At 47.7% G+C, this 27,395-nt stretch overlaps 1 protein-coding gene across 1 annotated transcript; it reads right to left on the bottom strand.

The window, feature by feature from the left end:
* Nucleotides 1-1,880: 1,880 nt before the first annotated feature.
* LOC133346742 (protein FAM234A-like) lies at nucleotides 1,881-27,395 on the bottom strand. Its single transcript, XM_061558587.1, has 15 exons — nucleotides 27,343-27,395; nucleotides 23,405-23,424; nucleotides 20,397-20,726; nucleotides 19,326-19,571; nucleotides 18,456-18,575; nucleotides 17,251-17,442; nucleotides 15,409-15,548; nucleotides 14,377-14,524; nucleotides 13,242-13,392; nucleotides 12,763-12,918; nucleotides 11,172-11,253; nucleotides 10,694-10,849; nucleotides 10,093-10,186; nucleotides 5,710-5,941; nucleotides 1,881-5,331 (listed from the first exon to the last, which is right to left on the bottom strand). Exons 1-15 carry the CDS (start codon nucleotides 27,393-27,395, stop codon nucleotides 5,313-5,315), a joined length of 2,139 nt encoding a protein of 712 aa, XP_061414571.1. The 3' UTR covers nucleotides 1,881-5,312.

Raw genomic sequence — 27,395 nt, 5'->3', positions numbered from 1 at the left:
TCCGTCTCTGCGGTGGATGTGAACATGGAACACACATCAGCGACGAAACAGCAGAGCTGCGAAAACCTAGATTGGTCGGGTTGCTTTAGATACCCGCAATGACTAGCTTGGTGAAGAATGCTGAAACAATCATCATTATGACACAGCATGGGAAGGTCCTTAGTAAATCAGTTGATTAACAAAAAGGTTGTTAATTATTATGTATATTATATGAGGTCAGTGCCAATGCCTACTCAGGCCCACAGAGCGCTGAGCGATGCGCATCTGTCGCCAGTGAGAATTGATTTTCATTGGCTTTTTAGACATGGGTGTGTGCGGGTGGACACAGGCAGGGCTATCCATGAGCAAACTAAGCAAAATCTGAGATCAGTGTTCTTCATTGCAAGGCCCTGCCGGCCACTGGCGGTCCCTGATGGCCTTTAGTGCGGCCCCGGACAATAGACAAATCGTGAAAACACCACCCCACCACCATCATCAGCATCGTCGTGTTGCCGTCAAACTCAACAATGGTTTCAAATGGTGTGGCGGAAACCCACTCACGCTGATGATGTCCTATCGGCGAAAGTACCCCCCCTGCCCCCCCTTTGAAAATCGGTAAAGAACACTCGTCTTACTCTACGTGACTTTACCGAAAGAACCAAAGAGTATGGATCCCTGCAGTCACGAAAGCTTCAAATCAACACGTGTCTTAGATGGCCAAGCAGCTCGATGGCGCCTGGATTTATTATCACGAGAGATTAATTTAAAGCAATAAGCTCAATCAAAATGCAAATAAAGTAAAACACGCGAATTACGGGAACATAAAACACCGAACTCATTTACATCTCTTAGTCACATCTCTACTCTTTGCCTACGTTTCTCCCATCTCAGTAAAAATCACCCTCTTGTCTCTCTCTCTCTCTGTCTCACGAGGGCTACGTAAACTTAGAGACGAACCCGTCAAACACAACTTCTTCGGGTCTCCCAATAGGCGAACACCACGACTCCGTGTCCACGTGTGCGAGCACACAGACCATGTAGCCAGTGAATCAACAAAGGGCTTCACGTACACATCACATAGCCATTGCACTGCATGCCAGGGACGCCTCCAAGAAGTCTCGGGACCCTTTTCATGTCCTGCTCGAGACGATTGCTGCCACGGTGTAATGATTAGCACACCGAGGTCACCGGTTCGATCACAAGGCACAGGCAGTTCAAACATTGGGCAAATTTCAAAACCATGGGTCCTCCCAGCTGTATAACATTGGTTCGTCACATCTATTTAAAAACGAATAACTATTTTATTTTGACCAGGTAAGGCCCACTGCGCAAAATAGATATTTTTCAGAAGCGAACTGGCTATCACAAGCGCAACGCGGTGGTTTATCGTGTGGAAATGCATAGCAGCCAAATACTCTGAAAGCAGTGGTTCTTGACCTCGGTTGCACGCACGGCCCTGTGGGTGCGAGATGCCCTTTCTGAGAACCAAAGGGGATGAGAGGCTGCAGTAAAGGTGAAGAACCACCGCTCTAAACGCACGTGCCGACAGCGATCCAGTCGATCAGCCGGGCTTGTGCAGTGGGGGGAGAGCGGTTAGGTATTGTCGCCTCTAACCAAGGCGTCTGGCCACAGTGAAAAAGTAGACCAAAATACCCTTCATGGGGAAAGCTTACTGAGTGCTCTCTCTCTCGTGAAGGCCCTTCCACTGGCAGTGATGCAAGCAAGCACATTGCATCGCTGCTCTTTTACCGACTTGGGATCTTCGGCTAAACAAATTCCTTAAAGTTTTTTTTTACAGAGGGTGGGAGGTGAAGAAACCAAGGTGACTGGTGGAACACCCCACCCCACACACTCACACACACTCACACACGGGAATAAACCAAGACACTTGACACGGGAGGCGGGTTGTCTTGTTACACGTGGATTTACTATTCTCCAAAGTCGTTTTCACCTCATTCAGCGAGCCAGCGTAGCGGCGGCCGCATCACGTGATGATTGGCCGGCCTTTTGCAGACACATGCAGAAGCGCATACTGTGGTCGCGTCCTCACAATCCTCTGAATATATCTAAGAAACCGTCTGAAAAAATATATATTTAAAATAAATAACGCACATGTAAATAATTCACGCGAACTGCTGCTGTGACACTCGTCCGTCAGGCATTCCCCGACTTGCCGACTCCCATTTGTCTCGGTCTCTTTCACTGCCAAATCATTCTAAGTTAAATCATGAATCGTCGTCTCCATATATCCACGTAAAAAATTAGAAATCAACCTTTTTGGGCCTTCCAGGAGCCCCTTCAAAGAGGGCTTGCCGAAAGGCTCAAGAGGCCGGTGGAATAAACGATGATTTTTTTTGACGTGGAGATGCAGAACGGGGCGCTTGGGCAAGGTTTGACGCCAGATCGTCGCTCATCGGCTCTCATCGAGCGCGAACACGTGGCAACCTCGATGTGTGTGGCCCCTCAAAACGGAGCATCTTGGCCACGTCCAACGCACAGATTCGGGAGCCTTCCGGTTTGCGCGTCGCACTGAGAGCGGGCGCCGAGGAGACAGCAGCGAGGCGCTTTATTTAAAAAATGTACATCATAAATTACGGTAATACTTTTGTGCAAAACCAAAGCTAAATCGCAACTCACTGGCCGCAAAACAAAACAAACCGCAGCAACATTTCTAGAGCGGCGGATGTAAGACTCCCGAGTAGGACTGTTCGATAACCCGCAGTCGTGAATTCAGCGTCCCCCCCCTTCACAGCATTGTGCCGATATGCGACTGCTGTTGACGCACCGGTCTCCTCGTACGTTTATGCGGAAAGAATTGCGTGCTGGGGTCAAAGGACCCGACCCTCACCGGGAAAGTCACACGAGTTAAAATCCCGCTTGGTGGGTCAACGCAGCCCGCCCAGTTGGTAACCTTTTGTGGTCGAAGACGCGACTTTGCAAGCCAACAGCGAACATTCTATTTTAAAGCATCCCCCCCCTCCTCCTCCGCCCCATTCAATGGCATTTCCGCCACGAGCTCAGAGGCTACAATAAGATGAGTGGCAACCAGTGATCATTTGACCGTGGAGAAGATCTGATATTTGACTTGCCGCTCCAGGCAATGCTCTGATATCTGGGCGATATCAAGAGGCAATGCCCTGGCATTGGGGTAAATCGTTGAACCGTGTATCAATAGGTGGTAATGAGGCAACAGCTATGATACGCAGCAGCAGTGTGGCTTTACCACAACAAGGCGATTACCTTAACGACGCAACACGACTGCCCAGACACCCGGCTTACTTCGACACATAAACAGGGAGGGGAGGGGGCGCAAGTGCCAGTCCTACTGTGTTCATCGTAAGATCAAAACAGCGCAAATATATCAACCGCAAACCCATAACTACATCTGCTAGTCTCTTTACGGCACGGGTAAAGCCCAGTAAATCCAAAGGGCAGCTGTAAAGGACTTTATGGTGTGTCGAAAGCATTTGGCAGAAACTCAACTTGGATTTTAAAAAATAACTGGGCCCCCAGCCAGAGGAATATTATCGAGAACAAGGCAGGGCCCTAAAACCTTACATGGGACAGGAGCCCGTGGGTGAAGAGTTGGCCTGCCTGTGGATTAATTAGGACAGGGTGGACAGATTTCGTGGGCGTTTAAGAACAAACTCTTGGGCTCACGGATGCAGGCACATGGCAGGTGTGGAGGGAATCAGGAGTCCATGCCAGAGAGCATGAGATCCTTGCCATGGGACTTGGCATCGTAGATAATCCATACACGGGTCGATTTAGGTTTTACGCAACCTAAGGGCTTTAAGTTTGACGCAAGCTGGAATTTTTACGAGCAAATTATTACTCTTACGTTTTGTTCTTACCTGGTGTTGGATTAACACGGCGTTCTTCAACTGGCCAGATCTGACCTGCAAAGACTCTTGGGAGTTGCCTGAGGAGTCGTAGCTCGTTGAGAGATATAAAGAGATACGGTAGACTGAGATGAAAGAGCGATAAAGATGAGATAGAGATGAGACATCTGTAGACAGGAGATAGAGACGGGTGAGAAACAAGAGTTGTGAAACGCGTGGAGATGAGGCACAGCTTCGTAGTCGCATGTCACACACGCTGTGACATGACATCACGTGACATCACGTGACGTCATAATGCCTGCGCAGGTGACATGTGACGTGCCGTGGCCCGCCAGAAAATGTTCATTATTTCATTAATGGGGGTCTCAGGAACAGTTATAAGTGTGAATGTAGAGGTGTTGCTGGGTTGTTATCTTATTTTAATTCATATAGTGCCTTGATTGATGTACATTTAACTTCTGTGCCAATCGGAGGTGCGGGGGAAGGACAACTAAACACAAAAAGCTTCATAATATGAACAAAGAATTCACTATTTGTACAGCAGAACAGTGCGATGAGATGAGTTGATGACGATGGTAGTACATGAATACGAGTATGTGTGAAATACACGATGACGAGTGACAATGAGTGGTTGATGACGAGTGAGTGCGTTGAACGGGTAGTGAAGTTGATGATGGGGAAGGCAGAGGGGAAGAGGAGTTTGGGGTAAACGAATGGAAGAATGAAAAGTGGACAGTGAGGCTGATTGTTTGACGTGCAAGGGGCAGCTTGTCCCAGTGTAAGGGGGCCAGAAGCGAGAAAGAATGTTGTGCGTGCGCGCGCGCGTGCGTGTGCGTGTGCATGCACAGCGGCGAGAACATTCGGGGCAGGAGGGCAGTTATGCACTTCAAGTAATATTGGCAAATGCAAGCGTTTTCCCTCCGGGTCAATCCGTCACCGCCCCCCCCCCCCCCGCCATCTCGGCGAAGCCAACACGCAGGGTGCGCCACTCGGCGCCACTGACAACGCTTGCACTCACACAAGGGGCGCTCGTCAAAATCAAAACGAAAAACCAAAATCACCGCCGCCACCCGTATTAGACGTACAGAGCTCACTTTCACCGCACGCAACTGAACTTTGAGACACTGCCAAAAAGTCAGCAAAGAGCGAGGCGGTGACCCTGCAGGCGCATTTCGCTATAACATGCCCTCCGAGCCGACCACAGCTATTGCCCCGCAAGCTTTAACCGAAGCCCTCTGGGAAGACGGGCGAGTTACTGTGCGCCGGTTCAGCGTCGTTCGCACTTATACGTATTCATCATCTCGTTGCTTAAAATCGTTTAATGCTATCCGTGTCCCCCTACCCCCCCCCCCCCCCCCCACTTTTCACACGAGTTCATGGTTGTCAGGGCGGAGAGGACCGCACGCGTGGGGGGTAACGACGGGACGGCGAGCTGGCGATTGGCAGCTGGGAGACGTCGTCTCGAATATCTTTCGACGTCGTCCATCTCGCTCACATGACATCGTCACCGCTGCAAAGGGCGGAACGAAGGAGAGTCATCGTCGTCAGCATCATCAACGTAACAATCATAATCATTATCACCAGCATTAGCATTATCCCCACTACCAACACTATTGTTATTAGCTTCATCATCAACTTTATCGTTCTCATATCATCACCACCACAATAATCACATTTGTCATCACCATCAACTTTTTATCCTCATCGTCACAATACGTTTAAATTTCATCATTACCATCGCCAACCTCATCTTCAACATCATCATCAACACGATAATTCTCATTATCAGTCATTATTATCACCATCAGTATCACAACTGGAATGTCACTGGGGACAACTAAAAAGAGATGCGACGCCTCGTGCATAGTGTCTCGTCCCACGGTCTCACCGCACGGCCTGAAACTGGAGATGGCCAAGCCACTCCTGAAGGCCCTCGCCGCCCTCCGTCCCGGGCTGGTCCTTCGTCCCTGGAACCGGCACGGGTTCCGCGTGGGCGGCGAAGGCGTCGCTGAACCGGAAGTGCCGCAGCAACGCGCCAGGGGGATCTCCGTCACCACCGCCGCCACTCGGTGCGGATACAAACACGTATCCGATGTCTTTCTCTTTGTCCCACAATGCCGCTGGGTGCCACAGACGTTCCGGAAAATCACGTCTCTTAATGTGGGATCATGAAAAACGCCGTTATCATGCTGCATCTCGACGTGGAAGTGCACGTCAGGTGAAACGTCAGCCGTCGCGCGGTCAGAATGGCTTCTGCAATCGTAATGCAGAATTTTCCACGCTGCTGCGCATGTACACGTTGGACGTCTTTCGCACCGCACGTAGCCAACCGTGATAATCGGTGGTGCTGTGGCGGACACCTGCGTTGTTATTTATTGTGAAGAGTTTACATCCACGGTTTTGCCCATCCCCATCTAGCCCTCCGGTCTCTCTACGATCTGTGAAGAATAGCCACATTGATAATTGTTTTTTTACCCTTCTATCTGGCAACAAAACTGACACCTTTTTTAAAAGGAGTCATGTTTGCATAGACCACAATACCTGCAACCATAATGCAAACAAAAAACATAACTCTGATAATATATGCACTGTCCTTGAAGTTTATTGGTCCACACCCGAGACAGCTTTCCTTAGAGCCTAGTCTCACATGGGTTGGACCAGATGACGCCAAAAGACTGGCAAATGAGGTTCCAATGGAATAGCCACATTGTCCAAAAAATGGCCCATTATACACTTTTTCATTTTAAGGCAGTGTTATTGACGAATGAGCAGAGTTCTTTTTTTTTACTATTATCTTGCGTCAGCCTCAAGGGCGCATTAAACTTTATTATTGCGTTCAAACTTTTTTCTCTCCAAAATATCAATATCATTATTACTTAGGACTTTGCCTGAAAGTGTCACCTTAGTACCACGTGAAAACTATCACCCCTGCAACATGTGTCCTACAGACGAACTCTTTCATTGCTTTATCGTGGCCATAATCGTCGTTGGTAATTGTTGATTAATTCACAAGACAGTAAACCTCTGGCTTGGTACAGCACATTTCAGCACTGTAAATGATTCTGCGGTAAAGGTGAACACCAGAATTAAAATCCATTTTCACTTCCAGATGCAAAACAAATGTATGCACTTACATTTTAAGCATGCGCTATATAGAGACGCAAAAAAATGTAATGATTATAACCGCGGTAGTTAAACTACATTCCTCTCTGCCCACCAACCTTTGAACTGGGTGTGCATGTCTATTGTGGACACGCCACGGTGGCGAGATGTTAACTATCTTGCCTGGTATACATGAGGTTGTGGGTTCGATCCCGACCCTGGCGCCTGCTGTATATTTGGAGTTTGCATGTTCTCTCCGTGGTCGCGTGGATTTTCCCCTCCACATTTAGAAACCTGCATTTCGAGTATTCGGCTGCAAAAATGTCCTCAGCCACTTTTGTTGAGCTATCATTTGTGGCCACATCGCTCCTGAAAAAGAGCAAAATAGCTCAGTGGGTATTACCTGGTAAGTAAATAGTTTAACAGTTTACCAAACTGCACATGCGTGAACTGTGCACTGTCAAGGTGCACGCCACAAATGAGAACCACAATACCTTCCTGATCTCGTCAAGGAGCATAAACCATCACGCGAACCTCGGTCATCCTCGCAGTAGCAGCTTTTGGCTAACCATAAAACGAAGACCGTCACTGCATTCAGATGCGCTTCTGCAGCCGTTGGAACGCTTTTCCTTCTGATATTAGGAAGCCACTGGAGCTATGCACTTTTAAATATCGATTGAAAACTCTTTTCTTTAAGACTGCTTTTGGTGTTTAGTTTGTTGTCCTTTCCCCACATCTCCAATTAGCACAGCTCCCTACGTGTGAAAGAAGTTCAACATACATTCATACATACAAGGTTATGCGATGATATAGAAGACAGGAAGAGCCAGACTGTGGGAGGAAAGTGAACTGTTGCAGACAATGGATATCCATTGTAATTTATACTGGTAGGAACCTCCTGGTTACACCAGCCCACAGGGGATTATTGTGTCCATCCGCCGTGCAGGGAGTGGGTAGGGGGGAGGGAGGGGCTGGGTGGGGAGGGGAGGGTGGGGAGGGGCTGGGTGGAGAGGGTGGGGCTGGGTGGGGAGGGGCTGGGTGGAGAGGGTGGGGCTGGGTGGGGAGGGGAGGGTGGGGAGGGGCTGGGTGGGGAGGGTGGGGAGGGGCTGGGTGGGGAGGGTGGGGAGGGGCTGGATGGGGAGGGTGGGGCTGGGTGGGGGGTGGGAGGGGTGGGGCTGGGTGTGGAGGGGCTGGTCACCCCGTGGTGCCCTTATAAAACTCAACGTTTAACCTACTCACGCCGGCTTGTGCCCGCCCTCACAGTCGGGCATATTTGCGGAATACACCACGCCGCCGTTGAACCTGGCCACTGACCGAGCAACCCAACGTTCCTACCAGCTCCCTCCGCAGGAATGTGTTATGCGTACATTAACCCCCTACACCCACCCTGGCCTTCACACCTGATTAGCTCACAAGTAACAACATCACATGTATCACTCTATTTAAGACCGAAGCAGGAGGATTTCTCCACAACTCTGGCTGTCGCCTGATGATGCTAGTTGTAATTACGGGCGAAGCGTCGTACTCGAATTGTAAATGACGTGGGTTTACTCTTCAACACACCGGTATGCTGTACTAGTAACGAATTGCCATGTTTTGTTTTCCTTGACAAACCTTACTAATTGCCTGTGTCAGGTGGTGGTGGGTTTAACAACACGTTTATATTTACGCGATCTAACAACAAAAACCTCCGATGGATAATATTGGTCGTGAAAGCTTCTTTATCTTCCCCCCAGTCTAACGTCTACGGAACAAGAGTCGCCAAAAACACAGCGTAGATTGAAGCAATAACGCGAGGACTTTTTTTATGAGACCATGTTGACATTTAATAATGAATTAATTCACGAACGTGGGGGCGGGGGGGGGCGTGGTGCGTAGGTTGCAGCGCTGCCAGATTAAAGCACGTCAACCGTGTTGTCGTAGTGATTATAGTGCAAGCACTACAGGTTACATAACGGCTGCCACAAGTGATCCAGTGTAGGCTTCAGGAGTGAAAAAAAACAAGCCAGCGTAAGTCGCAGCAAAGTGCACCTTCCCATTTTCCCATTTTGCTCGGTGGCTACGAGGTTGTTTGAACACTTTGCAGTGTTGCAGCGGAGGCCTGGTGCAACGTCAGAATAATAATTATGATTACTATTTACACACCCTGTTCAAGCCACTGCTGGATGAAGGCCTCCCCCGTGTCATGTCCACCAAGGTGGTTGTTTGACCATACTTCACCACAATGCTTAGCGCGGGTATATGAAGGTGGGGGGGGGGGGGGTAGGGAACAATTGGTTCAGACACCACTGATGTTATTAGCGGCCGGGAATTGATAAAACTCAGGTTGCCGGGTTCATAGTGCAGTGCGCTAATCACTACACCACCGCTCTACCACCGAACGATGTATGAGGGTGAAAATTGTGTAACATGAGATTTAAATAATACTAACTTCACAAACGGGTTAAAATAACTTGGATGGCTAGAGGACATATTGCGTTCGGCTGTTGTCAGCATTGTTCCGAGATTGGAGGCTGCAGTTGGGAAATGTGAGGACACATTGAACACGCGGTGTTCGAGTTCCGCCCTCTGGTGGCTTGAATCTGATTATTTCCACTTGCTCATTTCGTCTGCCGGTGTTGCCGACGCTTCAACTCGTAACGATGCGCCGATTCGTCAATCGCAATCGGTTCCTCCACTCGTGACACGTGCATTGAAATCATACGCATGAACATCAGTTATTTACAATTCATGTAATTATATACCTAAATACATTCAGGACCTACCGCCAAATCACTCGGACCGGCATAGTCAGGAGTCGGCCAACTGCAACTCCGGAGCAGCACACGGCTGTTCAAGGACTGCTGCCTCGTATTCAGCACGTAGTCCATTGCGGCTCTTGAAATGTAGCGTTTTTTTACCAAATTGTTATTTTGGTTGCCGAGACCAGAGCACGGTAAAGTATCGTCAAGTAACCCCCGTGACCCGCACGGCATGGGAAAGTCGTCACCCGAAAGAGGACTGACCAGAGGGCTGTATGTGTGCGCTCAGACCAACAGACCGAACGAATCCGTATAAACGAGACGGTAAAAATTCGATAAAAATGGAATCGATTTTTTTATCGCATTGTGACGATTCATTGAATCACTGCGGAGGGTGGGAGAGGAGGGATGGGGGTTAGGGTACGTACTGGCGTGCGCTTCCACGGGCCCCGACGAGTTGGCGAGGGGAATGAGCAGGTGAGCTTTCTCCTCGTGCAGCAGGTAGAGCTGGTGGACAGCGCTCTGTGCGGCCGGGCAAAGAACAAAAAAAGAGACGTTGAATCAATGAATTTGCGATGGATAATATGTCGGTTAAATCTAATCGATTGTTCCTGTGCTTTTTATGCTTGCGTATGCGTTTGTGCGTGCACATGTGTATGTGTGCGCGTCCACGTGTCGTGGGGAGCGGTAGTGTAGCGGTGAGCGCTCTGTGCTACGAACCCGGCGACCCGAGTTCGTTTCCCGCTCACGGCCAACACCAGTGATGATTATCTGAACCGGTCCTGGTCGACTCAGCCTCAAATGAGGACCTGGTGCAGTGTGTAAACATCACCACTGGGGAGGGAAAGGCGGTCGGGCATGGTGCTGGCCACCCACCCCCTCGTGTTCTGTTCTGGCCTTCATAGGTGCTTGCTAACAGCACTTGCCCCTACAGTCTGTTAAGGCTATACGGGGGATCTTTGTCTTTGCACGTGTCTGTGCGTGCACGTGTGTTTGTGCGTGCATCTGTGCGTGCGTGCGAGTGCTCGCCGCGGAGTCAGCCGGCGCCCCGCGGCCCCAGAAGGCAAAGGCATCGCGTCCACCGCCGACCACGGAGAGCACGGACACCCCCGCAGCGCGGCTTCCGCTTGCTCCCAACGCAGCCGTCCACAGCGCAGAGCCCGACAAACCATCCAGCACGGACACCTAGGACACGAGACACGCGGGACGGATGCACGCATGGGCGCACGCACGCAAGCGTGCCGTCGGGCACACGCGAGGACGGACTCGTGAGACGGACGCACGGGCAGCAATAAGACGAACGGTCGGGTACATCAATAGGAGCGCGGACAGGCGTACGAACCGATGCGCAAACAGCGCTGAAGAACGCACAACGGTAAGACCGCACCTGCGATTAGCACGGTTGGCTATGTACAATGCGAAAGACGTTCAATATAATACAGAAAATGTAAAACACACAACCCATAAACTACGTGCATCTATTTTGCTTCCTGGGTTCACTGCTCACCTGCATGAGGCCTTGGCCCAACTCGTGTTCCACCAGGATATCCGGGATGCTGTCGTTGTTGAAGAATCCGTACACTGGCAGACTAAAGATAAATTGCATTTACAAAAACAACCCATTCATGTTTTCTTCGTCAAAGAATAACTGACGATAAGACTACACCGCCGATTAACACGGTTGATCTACGTACGGTGCAAAAGAAGTTCAACATGTGTACATAAATCTACGTACTATATTTAATATAACACGTAGGCTTTCGCGACCAATATTATTCATAATCAACGACCGGTGGGCTAAAGCAGTGAACTATTTGTCTTTTGTCAACGTGACACTTTTTTTTTTACTGATTGGCCGTGTCGGGTGGTGAAGGGTTACGACACATTTATAAATAACGCGATCTAAACCCAAAAACGTTGATTATGAATGCATTTAATATCCTTAAAGAAAAAGCACGACAGCCCATTTATGTCCTATGATTATGTTCGAATAACCTTAATTGTGCAAGACATCCCATTAAACCAAGGCCTGCTAAGGAGATCACTGGTCAAACTTGGCCTGGAGGGTGTTCACTCCTCATCTGACGTCCTGACTTTCTGGAATTCTCTCTGCTGCCATATCACCCACAAAATCTGCTCAAGAAGCGTCCTTTTCTCCTCTGGTTGCGATTAAACGTTCATCTCAACGGTCATCTACGTTGTGATAATTAATACTGTACTAACCCCGGTGAATTTCGAAATCGCACTTGCCATCTTTGAGCGTCGCCACGAACTCACCCCTGAAAACTACTTTGTGTGTTTAGTTTGTTGTCCTCCCCCCGCACCTCCGATTAGCGCATTTGGCTATGAACGTTTGCAAAAGAAGTTCAACATACATACATCTACTTCACTTTACTCCCCTCCACGCATGTTACGCTCCACGGCAACACATTCTACCAGTCAACCTTCGCTTCCCACGATCAAATAATTACACCCACTGTTTCTGTAAGCGTCTAGAGATGTGGTTGCATTTAGACGGGACTACAAATCCACATTGTATGAATGGCAATGAAATGTTTTTTTAGAAAGCGTCCTATGCGTCGGGACATCTCCATACCTGTGAAACCCCTTATCAGTGCCCGACCTTATTACAGACCAATTCAGACCTTATTGGTCACCCCGTGCCCCTTATACATCTCAACGATCATTCCACAAAGTCTCACAAGGGAGAAATACAAACAGACAATTCTTTTGCCCGAATTGAAATGGCTGTACACTGTATGGACCTGAAAGCCCAATTTTCCTGTACAGGAATGCGGGTAAACCGTATGGGTTGACAGCTATGCATCTCAGAGCGTTCTACAACGCACCTCAGCTCAACACATTTGAAAGGGGGCACTCCCAGTCTAGCAGCCGTCAGCCTGTGGGCACAAGGTGGCTTGGCACCTGGCCTGCAAACTGGCATTAGTCTTCCAGTAGGGGGGCGACAATTGCAATGTATTATCCTAGTTGAGTAGTCTGCGGGTAATTTGGAATTCTAGTTATGGTCTGAGCAGACGAGGGGCGGGGAGGGGGGGGGAAGGGGGCGGTGTGCGAGAGTGGCACGCCGGTGTGGGCACCTGAGCAGCCGAGACACGGAGACCTCCCACAGCGTCTCCAGGCCGGAGGCGTTGAGCAGCCGGACGTTCCCAGCCGCGGCGACGAGCAGGGCCGGGTGTCCGCGCCACGCCCCCACCGGGATTGGCACCACGGCCTCTATCGGACCCAAACTGGAACTGGTCCGATCCATACACACGGGACGGCAAGCAACAACAGGATTTACACCCGTGTGGGTGAGCCGATAAATGAACCCTCGATCACTGGCAGGCAATACTATGGTTACTGTTCCACAAACTTCAGTCGTTGATTTATCCACCCAACCTTGTTGACGACTCTTTACCAGACTGATTGTTTCGTCTCATCCATGCCGTGCTCAGCCACCACGCTGCACTTCACAACAACTCTCACTCCACCACTCGGCCGGCCTGCTTAACAATTTGAGCCTGAGCCCAGCGACAGCGGGAAGAAGAAGAAAGAAGAAAAGAATGAATGAGGGTACCGATGCACCAGCACGATGCCGGTCAGGTTGTCGGCCATGCCAGCCCACGCGGCGGCGTGCGTTCGCAGGGTGGGGGCCACGGTGGAGCGCGAGGCCGTGCTGACGGCGCGCAGGTAAATGTCCGCCAGGGACAGCGCCTGCACCTCCCAACCTGGCATCGCGGCACGTTCGGGGGGCATGAAGATAAATCGTCACGGTCGTGTCGTCATCGCCACTAATCATGCTCACCGATCTTTGTTTTTGTTCCGATTGCTTTGCTTCGTTACTTTGTTTTTGTAATTTTGGCACCAAGGTGGTGAGATGTTAACTACCTTGCTTAGTATACAGGAGGTCATGGGTTTGACCCTGACGCCTGTATATTTGGCGTTGCGTGTTCTCCCCATAGCTCGCCGTGGTCGCATGGATTTTCCTCCGGGTCCTCCGGTTTTTCCCTCTGCATTTAGAATCAACACGCATTTAAAGAATTTGGCTACTATAAATGTCCGCATGATAAGCCACTTTCGTTGAGCTATCAGGTCGCTCAGAGGGCCTTACGTGGTAAAATACAAAAATCGTTTATAGTTTATTAGTTTTAACTTGGTGACCCAGCTCACTCTTGCAAATTATTTCTCACTGGGTAAACCAAATAAACATGATCAATATCATCTTCAGCAGTAGCAATACTGTCATGGTCAGTAGCAATAGCAGCACCATCAACAACCGCAGTGCTAAGAGCATTATCAATGGCGACATTAAAAGCAATCCGAATCACCACCAAGATTGTTGTCAGCAGCAGCAATATGATTAACGTCACCTCAAGAATGACCATAATCAACATCATGAGTAGTAGAGGCATCATCACCTGAATTATAAATATATGTATATATATATAATTCACAGCCCTTCCAACCAATGTTGAATGAAGGCCTCGCCACATCGCATCAATCAAGGGGATCGTTTGACCATACTTCACCACGCTGGTCATTGCGTGTTGGTAAAGAAGGAGCGTGTGACCAGGTTCCGTTTCAGATATCACTCACCACCAATTTTAGCCGTGGCCAGGAATCAAACTCAGGTTGCCTGGTTCGTCATGCATCGCGCGAACCACTGAGCCGCCACTGGGATACCAACTCTGCACAGTTGGGTAGTACCGTACCGGACGCGATGAGCACGAACGCGTCTCCATGCGCCGTGAAGAGTAGCCGCAGGGGGAGTGGCTTCTCTCCCGGGGCGATGGCGTTATGTGACACGGCCGAACCAATCGGCTTCCCCGACGAGCCGGACAGGAGCAGGAAGGAACCATTCTGGTGGCAAGAGATTTGCAGTACCCTGTCAACCCATTGCTGGATGATGGCCTTCCCCATGCCATGTTGGTTAAAGAGGTTTTTTAACAATACTTTACCACCCTGGTCCGTGTGGGTTGTTGAAGGCGGGTAATATTGATATGCATGTCAGGAAGCAGAGTAAATAGATAATGTTGTCCTGCTCCCTGCTGTCCACCATACATTATATATATAAATTAACGAGATAAAATAAATATTACAAGCACAATTTTACTTCGTGTAAGCACAACAATGAACTTCAACAGAGGAATAGTTATTTCTCTGAAGGACGATTAAGAAACTGATGAATAGTGAAACAACACTTAAAGGATCACACAGATGGGTTATGAACCCACTTGCTGTACTACCTCCTGGCCACTTCTCAAGCCACTTCGAAAACACAGCAGGTTAGGAGTATCAAAGCTCACAACGATCTGTGTGTGATCCACCAACCTTCGCCACTGGATTACAGAAGTGACTCATTTTTTAATTCTCTCTCGTCACGTCCATTACAAGGTCGCACGCAAACGCCGGATATCCTAGCAGCGGCGTTTGGCTGGCCATCGGACAAAGACGGTCACTGCATCGCGCCTTTTCAGATGCACTTCTGCAGCCGTCTGGAATGCTCTTCCTTCTGATATTAGGAAGCCACTGGAGCTATGCACTTTTACATAATCTAGATTGAAAACTCATTTCTTTAGAACTGCTTTTAGTGTTTTGTTTGTCGTCCTTTCCCCCGCACCTCCGATTGGCACGGTTGGCTACGTATGCTGCGAACAAATTTCAACATGCATACAACACACACAAGACATCACCACCACTAAGGGAAGGCTTTTCTCGAGAGGTGCATTTCCGGAGTGTCATACCGTTGAGGTCACAGAGGGCGCGACCCAGAAGAGGAGATCAGGGGTCGTGTCCCCATCGAGGTCACCGACCTCGAGGGGAGGGGTCAGCACCCGGGGGGCTTCGTCCTCCGCCCCCGTCCATGCCTCCCAGATGTCCTTTCCTGCGAATGCAGCACAGGGCCCAGCATTAGAGCTGGGGACTCATCAATTGAAAGAGGCAGCACAGTTCCAGTTAAGACACCGGAACCAGGCTCCGAGGGTGACTTCTGTAAACTAACTGCGGCCTTTTAACTGGGCCGATACCAGAAGCAGTCGCTCATTGTGACCTCCCGGCCACGTTGTTAAACACATACAATGGAAATGTAAAAAATAAAAACAAATCAATTTTAGTAAACAAAAATATTGTTTAACCTAAACCATTCATGGATATGACAAACTCTTCTCGACTCCTACTCCCTAGCCCTGGAGACTTTGGACTCCGATCGTGTTTTTTTTTATTGTTCACAATTGTAACTTTCTGACCCCGCCACCCACTGGACATCGGTGAAAAGGAGCTTCATGGCTCATCGGATTTCTCCAAGTTAAATAGAAAGTTCAGATTCTGATTTAGGACAGCGAGTGATGGGAGAGAGCGAGACAAAGGGGGTGGGAGGAACACAGTGGGATTGGAGGAGTCATGTGACACGTGGCACCTTGGGGCTCACCAAGTGATGGAAAGGCGGCCCAGGAGGGAGGTGCGAACGTTCCTCAAACTGTTTCTGGGCCGGTTCCCAGCGTCCATGGAAACGGGTCATTAATTTGGCTCCCCGAGTCCTGAGTTAATTTGCCCATTGGGGATTGTTCAAACGTTATACCCATTTCACAACGTACGCTATGGAATAAAGATTGTGGACACATGTCACCTGATGAAGCTAGTTGTAATTACTGGCAAAACGTCGTACTCAACATTGTAAATGTTGTGTGCTGTACTAGTAACGAATTGGCATGTTCTGTTTATGTGACAACCCTTACTAGTTGGCTGTGTCGGGTGGTGGCGGATTTAACGACACATTTATATATTTACGCGATCTAACCCAAAAAACCTATTATGGGTTGTACATGTGTGCTTTTTAGAAGCAATGATACGTTGGTAAAACTCTATTTTTCGAGAATAAGCACTTTGAAATGCTGTTGTTGGAGGGAGGGGGGGTGGGTGAAGGATTGAAGAAGCAGATACTGTGTGTGTACTTTTTAAGCTCGTGACAAAGTGGAACAATACAATAATTTGGCCGCGAGTCTTCAGTTCTAAGAATCCTTCATGGCTTGGCTTAATCGGATGACGGTGATCGCTGGCTCACATTATCATCCTTGCAAATTTATATTCTTGCATGCAAAAATAATTTAAAATAAACAAGTTATTTACCTAAGAATCACCCATTCGGGTCTCATGGCACTTTTTTAAGGAGGGTCCTATGTTGGGTTAATGCCGCTCACTTTGGTTTAGTTTATTTTGTTTCAGCAGGTGAGAAGTCAAGAGACCATCAAGATGAGTCTCATTTGCAAGAGCGAGCTTGGCCACCGATATGACAACAGCAATAGCGTAAAAACATGACGCAAATAGAAACCGGCGTGGAAACAACTTCCTCACAAAGTAATCGAAAACAGTACACAAACACGAATCATTATAGATATCCCATTATGAAAGTTAACTCGGGAAAAATAACTTAAACAACAACATTAATGGTAAAAACAAGCTGTGTAAACGTCAAAAACGGACTTAAGATTATTGCATGACCATCAGGACAAAGATTGTGGTTTTAACTTTCCGTGTTTACATCGCCAACCCGTACAGATAGGCCCGAGTAAGATGCGAGCATCACGTGCCGTTATCCGCGACGATGCTGCGCAGCGGGCCGATTTCTCCCGACAGCAGGCAGCGCCCTTTCTCCGCCTTGGAGCCGCCGTGCTTCCCGTCACAGCGCAAGGAGCTGGGCCTCCCGCGCAGCGGGCGGCGCCACAGCCGGGCCCCGTCCACGCCCGACAGCGCCATCACCTCCATGCACCCGGAGGCAAACCCTGCGGGCCCCACAGTGGGAAAAAATTCCGCGCTCAGGGATGCTGCCGTGGTGCAATGGTGAGCACAGGTGAATTGACGGTGCAAGTTCCTTAAACTCTAGTTTTTTTTATTTTACCAGGAAAGGCCCACTGAGCTATATAGCTCTTTTTCAGAAGTGACCTGGCTATCACAAATGATAGCTGAACGAAAGTGGCTTATCAACATGTGGAAATTTATTAGAGCCAAATACTCTAAACGCATGTTCATTCTAAATGTGGAGGTAAAAACCGGAGGACCCGGAGAAAAATCCACGCGACCACGGGGAGAACATGCAAACTCAAAATAAACAGGCATCAGGGTCGGGATCGAACCCATGACCTCCTGCATACCAGGCGAGGGAGTTAACATCTCGCCACAGTGGCGCCCACTATGTCCTCCCAGCAGTACAAATGGATAATTGCAAGGCTGCACATTTATCTATTTTAATTTCTCACCAAACGTTTTCTCGGTTTCTGGCAGATTGAGTAGGCACATGACTCGCAGCAATACCGAGAGATATACTGGATGCGGTATGCCGGATGCGGAAATATTTTTCAGGTTGCTGACCCAAGCAGACCCGGTTGGTATATGAACCCCCTGAATTTTTAAAGCAAAGCACAAACCCAAAAGAAACAAACGGCTCTTATCTTGTGCTACACACTTAGTCACAGTCACGTGCTCTGTCATAGCACTGGAGCTGGAGTCAGGTAAAAAGTTGCACCTAAGTTGCATACATTGCATATTAAATGAGTCCACGACACACCATTGGATGCGTGTGTAAGAAGCTAAAAAAAAAAACGTTTTAATCAATAATTCATTAAAACGCATTGGGTGATGGCGCAGTGATAATGGCACGTGCTTGACAGTCTCTTCCTCATTAAGGGGGCGTCCAATCCCACGTGTCCACGCGAGTGAGTTTGTGTAGCTATGAGACGCCAGACTTTTTTTTTTTAGTGAGGTTGGGTCTTGGCATGCCGTGAGCCCGGGTCCTCACCGGCTTTGGCGCAGCGTGCTGCAGCGTCACCGCTGTCGTTGAGGGTGCGGTACAGGACGATCACGTCCGGGGTGGGGTCCTTGTTGACGCGCAGCATGGCTACCGCGATGGTGGACTCCGCTGCACGGGTGAGACAGAGACACCACCGTGAACACGGTCGCTGGCGACCCTTGGCCGAGCCCGTTAGCTCGCCGCATGTGAGAACGCGAGTGCCATCGAGCGTAGACGAAAGTTGGGAGTCATCGAGAGAAGGGAATTAATGCATCACACGCCATCAAATTGATTAATTGTCCGGATTTGGGGGAGTCACAATTCAATTTAAAAAATTAATGATTTTTGGCATTGTTTTCACCGCCTCGTTCATTCCATTAGCCTAAAAGCTTTGCATAAAAAGCACAATTAATGTGCTTCGATGTTCATCGATCACATGATTGTATGCAGGTATCGTGCGCAAGGGCATCCATTTTAATCGTCACAGTTCACCTGAACACGAGATGGCAGTGCACCGTCTCACATGCCCTGCTATAGAAGCGATTGTCACATTGCAATAAAATAGAAAACGTTATAGTCTTCAGGGCTGTAAATTTCATATGTAAAGGACAAAAAAGACTAATGATTTTTTTCGTGCCATCACTGGCGACCAGACCAAGAGACTTTCAACTTCAGCACCTTGTTGAACGATGGTGTGACTTAAACCCAAACCTGTACCCGCGCCCAGAATCTCATCAGTATCAGCTCCGAGTCTCCGACATCACCACTGTGATCCTCCCAAGCCACCCGGCCACCTCCACATCTTAAATTGCAACTTCCATTTCACCGGCGACAGCTCCTCCAAACGTCAAAACAAAACCCGTCACCGTCGATACCTACCGTGTGCCGGCAGCGCGACCTCCCAGGCAGCGCGTGGGGGCATCACAACGGGGCACGGGATGAAGAAGGCGAAGACGAGCACGGACAGGACGCAGACGAAGAGCGCCACGATGAAGGCGGCCGTGCGCATGCGGCCACTCCGGCTCTCGTTCCGCGCCGGGCCCTTTCCGTCGGCGGTGCCGCGTGCGCTCTCCGCGTCGCCCCTTGTCGCGCCGCTCTGCTGCTGGCGCGGGTTCTGCAAATCGCCTGCGCAAGGCGGTGACGCGTTGAGCGGGGGTGATGACCGTGAAGAAAGAGGGGATGGAAGTGGCCGGCGCTTCTGGATGTAACAAGCTAACGGTTGCTGTGATGTTGAATAGAACACCATGTAATATAGCCGTTTGAAGCTTAATAAAGACAAATTGAACAAAAGGACTTTATATGATCAGTTGTAAGAACCGCTGTCACACTGTTATGTAAGTTTAATGTATGGGTGTGATGTTGCTGTGCTCGTTTCAGACTGGAACCTAGAACTGCTTTTTGTGTTTAGTTTGTTGCCCTTCCCCCGATTAGCACGGTTGGCTTACAGTAAGAAATAAGTTCAACATACATACACGGAACACACAGCCGAGGTGCATAGCTACAATATAAGAGCTGTTTGCATTATTGTAGTTTTGTAATCTCCAACTAAAATTTCAACAATTCTCATTGTCCATCCCCTTTATTCTTGAGTTTTTGTTGGTGCTCATGCACCCCTGCTCATGCAGTCCTTCAACTTTTTAAATTATATTTTCATCGTGGTGCCCAATAAATTAGAGCCCCCTAATCAAACCACTGCAGGATAAAGGCTTCCCCCCATGCCGTGTCAATCACGGGGATTATTTGACCATACCTCACAACGTAGTTCAGTGGTGGTTTGTGAAGGGGGCATCGACAACCGGTGCAGATATCACTCGCCACCGATGTTAGCCGTGGCCAAGAAACTAACTTCGGTCGCCGGTTTCATAGCGCGATGCACTCACAACCACACCACCCCCCACCCCCCGCCACCCCACGAAGCATGAGCGCCGGGGTCCCTGAACGCGGTCTCACCAGGGCCATTGGCATCCGCCTCGTCGCTGCGGAGGGGGCGCAGTTCCACGTTGCTTGCGTTGTCGAGGGCCGGTCCCTTGGCGGCGGCGGCATCATTATCCTTGGCACTGGCCGCCTGAGTTTGCAGCGGCTGCTGGTTGTTGTTGAAGGTGTCCATGGCTCGCGGAACGGCGCTGCCGTTGGTCTTGCTGTTGCCGCGCGGCTGCTTGGCGGCGCCCTCGATCCTCTCGTCTTGGTCCTCCTCCTCCTCGTCTTCCTCCTCGTCCCCGCTCTCCTGGCTGTCCACCTGGGCCAGAGGGTCGTACTCACCGGAACCGCGTCCCTGCTTACCTAAGACGGACAAACGCCACAACTTGGACGGATACGGCAGCGGTGACGGGAGAGCGCAGGTTTGAATCAGTGCACGGATCAAAGTGTGGTCAGATGAACTCCCCACGGACCGACGTGGGCTGGGAAAGCCTTTACCAGATCAAACCATGAGCGCATTTGGTATTCGCAAAGTTTCTATAGCAGTACAAGGCTATCATGAAGGCGTTGTGTTTTCACAGACGAGTATAGTCTGCAGTAGTTTTCATCCAGCAGGAAAATTGACTAAGGGCTATAAATGATCACTTTAATTATTTTAGCGTTAACATACGAGCATTGATCGGCAATGCCCATAATAAAGGGACTGTGTAGACTATAGAGATACAAAGGTATCCGTAGTAAAGTTTATGTTATCAAATTGCAAACTTGCAGAATCAACTTGTAATAATCATTCCAATGTACACAATGTTCATAAAGCGTGAAACAAAAAAGCAATGTGATTTTAAAAGTATGTGTAAAGATTAAGTTGTGAATAACAATAAAGCATAATTATACCAGCGCAGCACGATAACCGTTACGTAAAAATTTACGTAAAGTTTTGAACTTTGAGCATTAGAAAAGTTGAGGGAATAGACAAAAAAATTCATAAATCATGATTTCAATCAAAGTAAAAAAAAAGCGTTGACGTATAATTTCAATGTGCAACTTAAACGATCTGAACCAACAATTGGACGTGAAAACGTAATGTAAAACAAAGTGAGTCGGTGAGTTGACTCGATGAATAGTTAGCGAGGCGACAGTCCGTGCTTTCACCCTCAAGGAAACGGAGCGTTAAATCGAAAAAAAATCGTCTGATGATTGACCGATTTGGAACACGATGCCGTTGATGCGTAACAAATTAACAGGTCGCGTGCAGCGAGGGGTTGAAAGTTGAAAAGGACGTCGTCAGGTCCCCTTCCGTGTAACCAACACCAGCCGGCAAGCTGCTTACTAACGCAGCGGGCAAGGTTTGCACTAAATCCTTCAAAAGAGGACACATGATTCGTCTATACTGTACTGCGTTTGCAGTGCTGCACAAACAACAGCAACAACAAAAAACTCAACACGCTCGTCAATAACACCGTGGCCTGAAAAAAGGAAGTACATATAATAGACGACGTTTTGGGCGATAGCCCTTCTCTTTCACACCATATGGAAACGTCAGAGAGGTACAGGGCTGTACAATGTACCTCTCTACATCCTGTAAAGAAGCGCCATTGCCCACAAACGTCAACTTTTATGTAATTATTATCTTTAAGTCGGTGTTTTTGACGACGTGTTGAGCAAAGAGGACATCGCTGTGCTACGGTGCCGAAATGAATAATCTTCCCGATCTGAATGTATGCCTGCCCCCGGGGGCACAGTAAGCTGCAGGCTTGGCTCACGATTGAAACGGCTGCGAGTTCAAATTCCACTCGGGGGTAGATTTAGCTGTCGGCAAACACCGGATTGTGGTCCCAAGTTGGTGAAGGTGATTCTACATTGTAGGGATTATTATTTGGATGTGTTTGGGCGATTTCTTTACCTTTCTTGTACTTTGCACAACTGTCATGATTTAGTACTGTTTGTTGTTGTAATGTTTCTTATCTGCCCCTACTGGACATCTGTAAAAAAAACAGCTTCATAGTTCATCGTATTCCTCCTCCAGTCTCAATAAGTATACTGATTCTGATAAGTCAACTGCGACTGAATTTACACCAAGCCAGTCATTATTTTTACGAGATCTGGAAAAACGATGGCCTCAAATGACCTTAGCCTGGATATGAACCCTCTCAATCATCAATATTTATATTTATTATTTACCCAGGAAAGCCTCATTGAGGCTTTTCAAGCAAGAAGCAGGAGTCGGCTCCCGAGTTTTGAAAGCAAAGCTGTGAACCGTTAGGGGTTAGTCTAAATTTACACAGCTGCGTAAGAAATGCCAGCGGGTGTGAAAGTGGCAAGCACCATTAGACTGGGTTAAGGACACAACCCAAAAGGCAGATAGCAGCTCTTAAATCAGAAATACGTCCATAGGCTGTGTGTTTTTATGCCGTCCAACATTAATTTGAAGCTTCATTCACGAAAAATAAAGACTTTAAAGATCAGGTCAGGTGTTACTTTTTTGTGCACCAGTGACAGAGCACTACGCTATCGTGTCTCACCCTAATTTTATTTTCGCCTATTTCGCTCTGCATTAAGGGTAAGGTTCGTCACTTGTATGCCCAGCATCATACTTGCTCCGGCAGTACATATACTAATGTCAAGGACTTAGTCAAATAAATCACAGTGAAGTTTAATGCGATTGCTTTATTGCGTAGAAGTCAGCGAGCGACCAGGCTGAGAACATCAACTCAATTTACGTGAAATCCCAATTCAATCACAGGCGGCTGCCTGGATACCCATACCAGGATTTCAGTAGTGTTGGCTCAGCACTCCTGAGCTCTGCACGACTGGGGCCACCTCACCTGACCGTGATAATTAGGTCTCTTTTCTCATGAATGAGGCATCAAATGGTAGTAAGCAACACGATCCACACACAGCCTACGTGGACATCGATACCAGAGCAGTTCGTTGGGCTGCGTCCTCCGTTAGAGTGAAGCAGCGATAGAACAGAGATGAGGTTTATTATTTCCCGGACAGCGTATTTAGTCTGCAGGATGGAGAAGCTGGTGGTTACATACTGACAGCCGATGTTCTCAACCTGCAAAAGCACACATTGGACAACAAAGGTTAAACTGCAATGGGATAATTCTACCAAGTAGGCCACGTCAAAAAGTAAAGGTGTGGTGGACCCTGGCTAAACACATTTACTGGCCAGACCTGGGGCCAGAGGTGACAGTACCACATTACTGTGGTGGGAATCATTTAGCCAGGGACTGAAAAATAGATGACACTACGCCAAGAGCATGTTAGGTCATGTGCAGTTATGTCAATGTGACGCTTAATCTCCAGTGGCCTATCTGCCTATATCTCTGGCACCGTGCCAATTCTAATTTCAGAGTCTGCATAGTGTTAGCTGCCTATGACAACAAACACTGTGTTAAAAAAACTGTTTTTTTGCTCCTGGGCAGTAAGTGTTATTTTCTAATTGTTTATGCCTCAAAAGTACAGAAAATGGCTATTATTCCCCACAAACTTTGCTTTTGTGACCAGGACAGTGATATTTTGAAATGTACCTATTTTCAATGAGAAAACGTGGTGTGCATTTGTGTCATTCCTTCACATAAAGTCCTGGTCACAAGAGAAAAGTTTGTGGGGAATAATATCCATTTTATATACTTTTGAGGCATAAGCAATTAGGAAATAACACTTACTATCCAGGAACAAAAATCGTGTTACATAGTGAAATAAAACCGAATGTGCACAATCTCATCAGATCTTGGAAGCTAAGCAGGATTTATCTTGGGTAGTGCTTAGACGGGCGACCACCATGCACAAACATGTGGTTATAAGCTGCTTCGGGACTATGAATTGTTGTACTCTACTTCTATAACCCCACATAAACGCCCCTTGCGTTCAAACACCCGCACCCGCCTCAATACGGCATGAGGGGGCCCTCATCCGGCAGTAAATTGACAAAAGTAGCCGTACATATGCATTGCTAGGTATTGCAAATAAAAAATGGAATGGCAGCCAAGGTGGGAGGGACATGCATGCGATGCCTTGAAAGATTCAACAAAGAGTGGCACAGCGGCATGAAGTTGAGTGAAGTTATAAGATCGCAAGGGCGAATACCCATGATTAAGCTGGCAACACACGACGCATTTGTGTTTTTTTAATCGTATACGTTGTAATGGGTTCACATGAACCGCCACATTCATCGCAATGCTAAAATAACCCATTCTTAAACCGCAACAAATGTTACACCCTAAATGTTGAAGATGCATGAAGGAATCCTGTCAATCGCAGCAACCCACAACCTTTGGGATTGAGGTCCTTCATCCAGCAGTGGACTGAACAAAGTTTACAGTGCAAAAACATCACATCGTTTCATATAGTCCAAGTACAGGATAAACGTAAAAAACGGAATACAAGATCGATGTTAATGTATGTATGTTGAACTTCTTTCGCACCATACGCAGCCAACCATGCTAATCGCAGGTGCCGTAGGACAACTAAACACAAAAAGCAATTCTAAAGAAATTAGTTTTAAATTTAGATTTAAAATGACATAGCTCAAGTGGCTTCCTAATATCGGAAGGAAGAGCGTTCCAGACAGCCGCAGAAGCAGATCCGAAAGAGCGCGATGCGGTGACCGTCTTTGTTCGACAGCTGAGCCAAAAACCGCTGCTGCGAGGAAGAGCGGAGTTCGCAAGATGATGGTTTATGCTCCTTGACGATATCAGCAAGGTATTGTAATGATGGTTGTAGTGCACCTTAGTCCAGTGTTTCTCAACCCAAGTCCTTGCAACTATGATACGGCGTTCTGTGATTATGTGCAAGGTGCAGAGGTTTAACTTGCATATGAACAGAAAAAGAATGGGAATAACAGGGGCGATTCGCTAGGAGTAGCGATTTCAAGGGTCATTGCCCGAAACGTTGCAAATTATATATTTTTCCTTTAAAAGGCTACAGTGTTATTGGCGAATTTGTTGAGTTTTTTGTTGTTGTTGCCCAAGCTCGGGTGTTTGTATCAAGGCCGTAATTATAATATCTATCGGAGGGAACACATACCCTCCAATATTCAAATACGCTCAAAATGTCCCCCCCAATATATTGCTATAAAATAGATTTCTGTTGATACGATTGTGGTTATGGTTGTACTTTATTAATCCCTAATCTCTGCCATTACAAACAATGAAACAAGAAAAGGTACAAAAGAAAAAACAGAGCAATAAATACAATACACCAGTAGACATTATTGTAAAAAATAAATAAAAATAAATCCTATGTGTTAGCGAATTGTTTAATATTTTAGGCAGGAAATGGCAGGAAATGAGTTTTCAAATTTAGATTTTTTTTCTGGGGGGGGGGACCCCAAACCCCTGGAAGATTTGGTCCCCCCCAATGTTGACTCCATGTCTACAGCCTTGCTTCAAATCTCATCGGATTCCTCCAGGACAAATGAAGATTCTGATTCTAATTCTGTTGGTGGATCGCCCAGAAAACAAGGGCTGGGAATGCCAAAATGTCTGGGCTGCTGGTAACCAGAAGGTGGCAGTACAGCAAGCTGGTTGTTGACCGTCCTGCGTGGATGTTTTTGTGTTATTTTAAAGATATACTCGTATGGATATTTGTCAAATATCGTTAGACACACAGGGTCTTCCTGAAAATGAGTGTTGACGGTGAAGCTTTCCTTTACACATTGATTTGTAAAAAAAATTCCACCGCACTGTTAAGTGATTCTCTGTATCTTCTTGGTTATTTCGGTAAAGTGACGTAGAAGGGACATAATAAAATAATAAAACATATGACAATTAAATTCCGTTATGTTTTATTTTTATTATTTTATTATTTCCCTTCTACGTGGCTTTACCGAAAGAACCAAGAAGATGAATCCCTGCAGTCACGAAAGCTTTAAATCGAAATGATTCTCTGTATCTTACTCATCCACAGAGTCCAAATAATGTAGTCGTATGCCGTTATCTCGTGTGTCCATCACGTTCATTGTGTGGCGATGTCAAAACACGTTCGATTATCCATAAAGCACCTTCATATTCTGACGGTTGTATACATAAACACACATGTAAGGTAAAAAAGATGCTGATGTTTAATTTACAAAGGAGGCAATTGAGTAATGCCTCAATGAACTCGGTGAAAATCGACGGCCCAACCCGTCACGCATTCATTGAAATTCACCACGGCGTTTCACATCGCAACAAAATAACAGAGATTTAAATGAATTACGTACGTTAACTGTACTTACGAACAATTAAAGAATGTTGACAATCGTATCCAGCAGCGGTTACGACCACGTAACGTAAAAGATGAACACTTATGTTGCGTCGCGCGATAAAAGTCATGCAAAAATGTATATATACATGACCTACGTTTGGGGAATTCTCGCCTTTAGTCACGAACACACGCGTATGATAATAACACTAATGTATTCTTACTGTACTGTTAATTCCGAATTAAATATTTACGCGTCAAAACGGAATCACAGATTTGTGCTGGTTGAGTCCTGGTGTCGATATAAATGGCACTACGGCGAACTGTGATTCATCATAAACGTATGACGGTCTTTACGCCATGGATGAAGCTGCCTTTTGGCGAATAGTAACATTTTAAAACATTTCCCATCACATTTATAAATGTGTTTTAACACAACGGAGGGCGTGATTTGCGGCACCCAAACGGATCGAATCGACGTTTAGCGATTCCGCAAACCCGAATCGATTTCCTCAACCTACGTCGGCTTACACGGCATTCGAATCGTACGCGGAATCGTAAACAGGAATCGAACCGTCGATTCTCACATCCACTTAATTTGTTGAATCTAACGCAGCCTCGGTCGCTCGCGGCTAGAAACCGGGGGAGGGATCGTGGACCAATTAACAAACAGGCCCCGCCGCCGACAAACAAATTGCGGCGCTTCGCCGGTAAATCCGACCGACTGCGAGCGGGGGGAGGAGGCGAAACGTCGCCAAAAGGGCCACGCGAAGCCGCGCTCACTTACCCGGAAGCTTCAGTGCCCTGCTCAACGCAGCGGCCATTTTGGGACGAGCGCAT

This window comes from Lethenteron reissneri, chromosome 3, assembly GCF_015708825.2.
Source record: "Lethenteron reissneri isolate LAM-NWPU_2019-01 chromosome 3, ASM1570882v1, whole genome shotgun sequence".
Classification (NCBI taxonomy): Eukaryota; Metazoa; Chordata; class Hyperoartia; order Petromyzontiformes; family Petromyzontidae; genus Lethenteron; species Lethenteron reissneri.
Note: the sequence above shows the minus strand (reverse complement) of the source record. Positions and strands in the feature narration are given on the sequence as shown.